At 40.4% G+C, this 7,719-nt stretch overlaps 1 protein-coding gene and 1 long non-coding RNA gene across 3 annotated transcripts in view; one reads left to right on the top strand and one right to left on the bottom strand.

Annotated features, from left to right (window-relative positions):
- The first annotated feature begins 82 nt into the window (after nucleotides 1-82).
- LOC308583836 lies at nucleotides 83-5,956 on the top strand. Its single transcript, XR_014006448.1, has 2 exons — nucleotides 83-1,530; nucleotides 3,241-5,956. It is a non-coding gene; the product is annotated as an uncharacterized lncRNA (long non-coding RNA).
- Nucleotides 4,141-7,719, bottom strand: part of CRIM1 (cysteine rich transmembrane BMP regulator 1) — a 143,853-nt gene continuing 140,274 nt past the window's right edge. For both annotated transcript variants that reach the window (XM_081188065.1, XM_081188066.1), the window contains one exon: nucleotides 4,141-6,993. In XM_081188065.1, coding sequence (XP_081044191.1) covers nucleotides 6,817-6,993 — 177 coding nt within the window. In that variant the 3' untranslated portion in view covers nucleotides 4,141-6,816. The remainder of the gene's footprint in view (nucleotides 6,994-7,719) is intronic.

Raw genomic sequence — 7,719 nt, 5'->3', positions numbered from 1 at the left:
GCGGAGGGGTGCCCCGTTAAGGAGGGAGGCCGCCCATCGCTCGCACCGAAACCGAGATCTTGGCCTCTTGGTTTGGGAAGCTTCGCAATCGGAAGCCAGGCCCGCATTGTTGAGCGGGGCTTTGCTCCCTCAGTTTATCCACTCTCCTCTAGAATTTGCAGCCTCTTTGAATTTAAGAGCTAGCCAAGTGCCGTAGTAAACCACACCTGTGCCCGGTGCGAACCGTATCCCGCCCCCATTGCTACCTATCACAACCTGCTTCAATTAGAACAACCGATTTTGAATTGGATTTAAACAAGAAGAGTTACATCAGGGGCCGCTGGTGGTAACATTTCGGGTGGGTTGGGCTGCAGTTTTTAGCCTGACATGTTTTCATAGGAAGTGAGTGTGCGCCACTTTTTAAGGAAAGGGTGCCATTACACATGTGCAGAGTGCTGCTGTCTCCACACTTTCTCTAAAATAAAGGGGGGGGGGCGGCGGAATTATTCTTGCGCATCTACGGACATCTTCCAGGGAAGAGCACTCAAGTATGATTTTCAAACAAGGTTGACGCCATAACTCTTATTTAGAAATTTAGTTGTTCCATGTAAGTTTTAAAATGCATGTATCGATTTCACTGACCATAGTACACACAACTTTTTAAAATGTGAGGAACGCTTGCTTCCAATGGCATGCAGTTTTCTTGCCCCTACAAATCAGTTTAACTTTTAATGGAAAAAAATGCTTTCCCCACTCTTAGGCTTTTTTTTAAAGGATTCCAACTAACAGACCAAATAAAATAAAATAATTTCAGCCAGGGCATAGCAGCACATGCAGAGCATGACACTAGGGTAATCATAATTGGCCTCTGTGTTAGGAATAGTATTTTCCAGATTTGAGGAAGGATGTTGAGTTAGTCACTGTGATATTTAAACAGGCATAGAGACCAAACTTTTCATTTAAAAAATTCACTGACAAACTCTCAAAAAAGCAACCTCTAAATAATAGTGACTGCATTTTCATGCATTCCTTTGCATTCAAGATATACTGAACTTAAACTAGGAGAGAGGCTTGTTGGAAGCAGATCTACAAGCTTGGTGGATCAGGGGAATGCTGTGGACATAGCGTATCTTGATTTCAGTAAGGCTTTTAAGCATCACTTAAATCCTAAAATGAGCAGTGGGGATGAACTTCATGGATGTCCTCCAAAATGTTTGCACTTTTCCCCTCCAAAAAACCAAACAATAACATTTTGCTTCTCAGTGAGTGACTGTGAACATGTACAGAACACCTTTCCTATTGGATGGGAAGCATCTAAAAATATATATCTGAGCATAGAGTCCATGGGTAGCCAACTTGGTGCCTTCCAGGTTAATGGATAGGACCTTCCCTACCAAGCAGAGAGGCACTACTTCACACAACTGAATGAGGGTGTCATGGAAAAGCAGCAATTCATTAACTATTTAATTTATTTCTATTTTAGTGCCGAGGAAGGAGAGGTGCTTGTGGGATTTTATGTCTCAGCTGTCATAATAACTTGATAGGGCTTGGGTAAGCACCTTTATATGCATAGCCATATGCAATTCTGCTTCTTGACATATGCAGGTGTAGGAGTGAATGTGCAAGACAGATAGATGTATTGCTGCTGTAATGGGCTGGATGAGAGCCAATAACCTGAAGCTTAATCCATAGAAGACTAAGGCAATGGTAGGAAGTGGTTCCTGAGACTGAATGGAGTGGCTTTTGTCTGCGCTGGATTGGATTACACTACCTCTGAAGGACTTTTGGATCCACTACTGTTGCTCAAAGCTCAAGCCTTGCAGTGAGGTGCCTTCCACCATGCACCCTGCATGGACAAGCACAGTTTAACATCTGTTGTCTAGGCTCTGGTTAGATTGCTGCAATGCATTATATGTGGGGCTGCCTTTGAAGATGGTTTGGAAACTGCAGCTGGTGCAGAATTCAGTGGCCAAATTGCTGACCAGGGAACGATGGTCCAAACATATAAAACCAATTATGGTATGACTGCTCTAGATACCAGTTACCTTCTGGGCTCAATTCATAGTGCTGGTTTTGACCTAAAAAGCCTTATGCGGCTCAGAACCTAAATACCTCAAGGACTGCCTATCCCCTCATGAACCAACCTGGAGCCTGTGTTCCCTTTTCAAGACCCTTCCACAGGGTGTGGAAAATGGTGACATGAGAACAGGCTTTTCAGTGGTGGCTCCCTGCTTGTGGAATGTCTTTAGGCACCAGTGGACAGCTTTAGTACATTTTTTTTTTGTGAGCTAGTAAAAATGTTAACTCTAAGTTGTAATTGGCATTTCTGCTATCTAGTACAGTGGCACCTTGGTTCTTGAACTCAATCTGTTCTGGAAGTCTGCTCAATTTCCAAAACGTTCGAAAATCAAGGCCCGACTTCTGATTGGCTGATTGGTCCCGGAAACAATGCTGACAGCCAAAACAGACGTTCGGCTTCCAAAAACATTCGCAAACCGGAACACTTACACCCGGGTTTGTGGCATTTGGGAGCTGATTTGTTCATCAGCTAAGCCATTTGGGAACCATTTTTTTGCCATTATATGCGTTTCTTTCAGATACTTAAGCCCAGTAACTCTGAAGTAGCACAATTTGAAGCAATAGTTGGCTCCTGTTTCAACATGCTGTGGAACCATAACCAGGAGCTGATTCTGTGTGTACAGCAGGGGTAGAGAACCTTTTTTCATTTTGAGGACCACAGTCCCTTATGAGGGGCCCATATCAGTGGTGGACAGAGGAATAAATGCAGATTTTACCTTTGTACATGCTAAAGAGCGAGCTGGCAGTAAATTACAGAGTTCAGAGTTGGAGAAAACTTTATCAGCAGAAAGACAAACTGCAGAGAGAAGGCCAAGTGTCGGGCCTAATGAGCACAGCTGCTCCTCCCCAGTAGGTCTTACTCCATGAATCAGTTGCTGAGGCTCACCACAGCTGTCAGTAAGTCCACTCCACTCTAGTGTTTTTTTTCAAGAAAAAGTGCCTGTGTGTAGCCAATCCTCCACCCTTTTCATGCCTTTCCTGGTTCTGGGAGATTGAGGGTGTGGGGAGCTTGTTGCAGCAGGAGAGGGGATACCTGTGACTTTTCAGCAGCCTGACTCATCTCTGCCTCGTTCTCGCCTCCTTCAGCTTCTGCATCTGATTCTGGTCTTCTTTCTGCCACACTAAGCCCTGTTCCCTCTTCAACTTCTGACACCTCTTTCCATTCTTCTCCCTCGTCTCCAGCGTCATCACATCAGTGCTCCATGGTCTCCGAGTCTTCTTCTCCTGGTGGTTCTCCAGCTGGTTTCTCCCACTATTCTGCGTCCAAAGAGTTCATGACAGTACAGCCCTCTAGTTTCTTTGCACTCCCACATCCCTCTTTGGCCTCCATCCAGACCCCCAAGAAGCACCTTCAGAATTCAAGGGAACATTCTAGCCAGGTAAAAGCACTCAAGGAGGGTGCAAAGCAAGACCGGTAAGGGGCGTGGATTTGGAGGTGTTGTGACATAAGGAGAGCTTCAAGGGCCAGGCAGAGAGGCCTGGAGTGCTGCATTTGGCCCCTGAGCCCGAATGTCCCCGCATACAGTGACAACAGTGGCAGTTGGGTCCTATTGGTTACATAAAGATACTTGCTGTCCCCCTATGCCACCCCCTTCCCATTTTTGTACTAAAATGCTCTCAATCTCTTTAACAATTGCTGCAGTGCCTAGTCAAGTAAATTTTTTTGCCATACATCAGTATTAGTGGCATATCAACAGAATGAAGAGTAATGATAGAAAGTTCTGCATATGTCGCAGTTAAGGATTATGTTAAGGATATGAATGCTTAAGTGTTGGTGAAATGTTTGGTACAATTCTTCAAAAATAAAGGGGAGAAATCCCCCTAAACATCCCAATATGGACTGAGCATGCTTAGTGGACACAAAATGCTGACTGCTGGAGGAAGGAAAACAGAAAACTGCAGTCAATATATTGGAATATCCTAGCAGAGGGCATTGTTTGCTGGAATCGTGAACAGGAACACTCTACACTGCAACACTGTGGCAGCAGGTTCCACTGTATACCTTTTTCCTCACAATGTAACTGGGAAACAATAAAACACTAAAAGATGTTAAACATAACAGAGAAGAAATCAATTAGAAACTTATGAAAAGTTCATCAAGTTAATTTTTATTGTGCTGCCAAGAGCCAAATTACAAGAAACCGTCTTACATTTTAAAAAGTAAACAAGCAATCTGCCGAATTGCTGTGCACTCCAAGTGCCACATATGCATCTATTTATTTTTTTCCAGAAAATTATCTGCATTTCTCTTACAAGAGCACAACAGGAACCAAAGTAAAAGAATGTAATGGATACAGCACATAGGATAAATAATATCTTCAAAATAATAATAAAATAATAATAATAATAAAATAATAATAATAATAAAACATTTTACACCATGTCCTATATCCTGCTAATATTTCTCAGAATATGGCCTTGATTGTAAAATAAAAGCAAGCATTTACAATTTCTGGATAACGACTGCTTACTCTTATGAAAGGAATGGATGATTTATCTTGACAGAATCTGGGTAATAACTGGAGAGTAACATTTGTTTCAGTGTTGTCATATGAGTATAAAATGCTGGGGGGAGTGACTACATTTTTTCTTTGTTTTTTGGAAACTGAATTTATAAACAGAAAAAATGTTGAGCCTTTATGATACACCTATTTTTCTCTTTGATGCAAACAGCTAGAACACTTTTTTGATATTCTAAAACAAGACATTTGTTAATCTTCGGATTAATAAATTAGGTCATATAATAAATTAGGTTTTTCAGTTTTAAAGTTCAGTAACCTCTGACCAAGTATTTACAACAATACTTGAGAGTTCCTTTACAAAAAATACATTTTCTTTTCACATTAAGCATACTGGGTATCTGTGTCTTATGACAAGCAACTGTAAAAGAAAGAGGCATACACAAATGGGCAGTTAGTATAAAAGTGCCAAGACATATTTGGAAAAGTTAATGTTGTATGATACAGTTAAAAGTTACGAGTCAAGCTGCAACAAACTTCCAGCTAGTTGTAGACTGTACTCCAGTAGTTGTTTCAAACAACTGTTTTCAAATATATCCAAAAGCTGATGCAGTTAAGTTGTGAAACTGATGAGTGCTGCCTGTATGTTATCAGTGTATCTAGCCAATGCATTGAATTAACAGCCTTTTTAAGGCCATGCAGGAAAAGAAAAAGGAACACACCCTGAAATGTAGCAAGTAGCAAGAGCAATGCTTACTGCTAAAATTGTGCACATACTGTACACATATGCAAACACAAGGGCACGCGTGCACACACACTTGCATACTCACACTTTCAAATCAAATAAAACTAGGTAGAATGAGATACTCTCATCTCGTCTTTCCTAAACACAAATGATTAAGCAAAAATGTGGAATGCCTGTGTTTCTGTTCTGGGTAAAATCTCAGTTAAAAATACATTCAACAGGGGAAAATACAAAATTATACTGATATATACTGTATATATAAATACCATATATATATACTGTATATATACATATATATATATACACATATATAGTGTGTATATGTGTGTATGTATACACACAGAGACGTATGTATACACATACGCACATATATACACACACAGACATACAAATGCTTTGTTTCCAGCATAACTTTATTTACATAAATATTTCTATAAAGCTAAAGTTTTAAAGAAGCATGATCTCCTTTCTTTCTGAGCTTCCAAAAAGGTGCTTGAGTAATATACAATTAAAATTAAGCAGCTTCCTAGCATGGAAGTTGTTTCTAGTCTGCATAATCAGTAACAGAAAAAACCCTTAACATGATTAAAAAAAACATAATCTGAGCAAGATCTTCATCCATCTAATCTATTTCTTTTCCTCCAATGAAATATCTCTGAACCACCTGAAATTGATACACAATGGTAAAAGAAAGGAAAAAAAGACACACACACACACACACACACACACACACAAAACACGCACACACAAGCTCTGGAATCAGATAGTGTTTTTAACTTTCCCTCCCTTTCTCTCCCTCGCCACTACTGTTGTCAAAAGATCCAGTGCTCATATCAGGAATTATACAGGCCTTAGCCACTTGCTGATTGCAAAAAAAACCTTGACAAACAGCATCAAAAGAAAAAACAAAAAGCAGCACAAGGTATAATTGTACACAGCTTCAATAATTCACCCTTTGTAATTCTGCTTTAATGTTTCCCTCACTATGTCATTAGCTCTTGCAGCTTCTGATCAGGTAGAAAAACATAGTTGCAGCTATACCACACCTGTGATGTGACAGGTACTATATTTTTGTAGCACAGCTGGAAAAAAAACCCAGAATTGGTTATTTAAGTTCAGGTATGGTTATGCTTATACTTCACTGCAATAAATGCTATTTTGGAGTGATAGGAAAAAAGCTATATTCTTATATTGTTTGACTCCAAGTCAAGCTGACCAGCTTTTCTTCTTTGAGGCTTCCTGTTATTACCACTCAAACTCAACCCCAATTTCCCCTTTCCAAACAATCTCTATTACTATGTTACAAGCAAAACATCTTAACAAGTTTTAAAACTTTGGTTCTAAGAAAACACTTGGTCAGTTATCGCAAGGAGAAATGGGAATGCTTGTTCTGGCACACTGCAGGAGTCAGAGCCCATCCCAGTAAGGTCTTAGAGCTGTACATGAAGTCACAAATCCAATACAATCCACTAAGCAAGTGCACAATTCTAGTTTTATCTTAATAGCAGACTCAGTCTTTGTTTCTTCTTAACTTCTTTGTAAGGGTGCAACTTCTCACACTGTCTGATAGAAATTATCTGCCTGTAAGTTGTTCTGTTTTTGCATGCTGTAGAATCCACTGTATCTTGAGTCTGGGTCAGCAATTCTGAGCATCCTTTGAGAACTGTCCACCTGAACCATAGTTCCTTTCTTGCAGTCTACGTATACCAACTGATTGTTTAGACAAGAAGGCTGTTGGAATATAGAAAGGCAAAGGATAGGAAGTCAGGATATATGAAAAGCCACACGAGCTAGTAGCCCTTGCCACATCTTTTGGTAGAGCATTTCATAAGTCAATTATGTGCTGTGCGGAACAGTGATTTCTTTAACTTAGGAAGCTGGCTTTTACCAAGTCAGACAATAGCCCAACTAGCTCAGAATTATCCATAATGACTGGGAGATGTTAACCAAGAATTCACACAGGAATCTCCCCACCCTACCTGGAGGGGCCAGGAATTGAATCTGGGACTTTTGCATGCAAAGAGCATGCTTTACCACTGAGCTGTGACCTGAACCTACTGCCAACAAATTAGCTCATGCTTCGCATGTAAAAAAATCCCAGGTTCAATCCTAAGGATCTCCATTTAAAAGAATTGTGTAGCAGATAAAACCCCGAAGAGCTGCCATCTGTCAGAACAGAGTAGATAATATTGGACAAGGCAGACAAATGGTCTGATTTGGAATCAAACTTCCCAAGTCCCTGTGATTTATATGAATGCAAGTTTTAGCATTGTGAGCATCACTGTTAACCATAATAGTTGGTCCCAATAAAGACTGGAATCAAAAGCTAGAGAACACAATCCAAATAGCAGAAGAATGCTCAGTTAATTTGCATGCACAAAAGTGACCTCCATGAGTCCATCATTCAGATCCTTCACAGTGTACTCCTACTCTAGTGAATAATGGCAAGCAGAGAGG

The sequence above is a fragment of the Podarcis bocagei genome (assembly GCF_964188305.1).
Source record: "Podarcis bocagei genome assembly, chromosome: 3".
Taxonomy (NCBI): Eukaryota; Metazoa; Chordata; class Lepidosauria; order Squamata; family Lacertidae; genus Podarcis; species Podarcis bocagei.
Note: the sequence above shows the minus strand (reverse complement) of the source record. Positions and strands in the feature narration are given on the sequence as shown.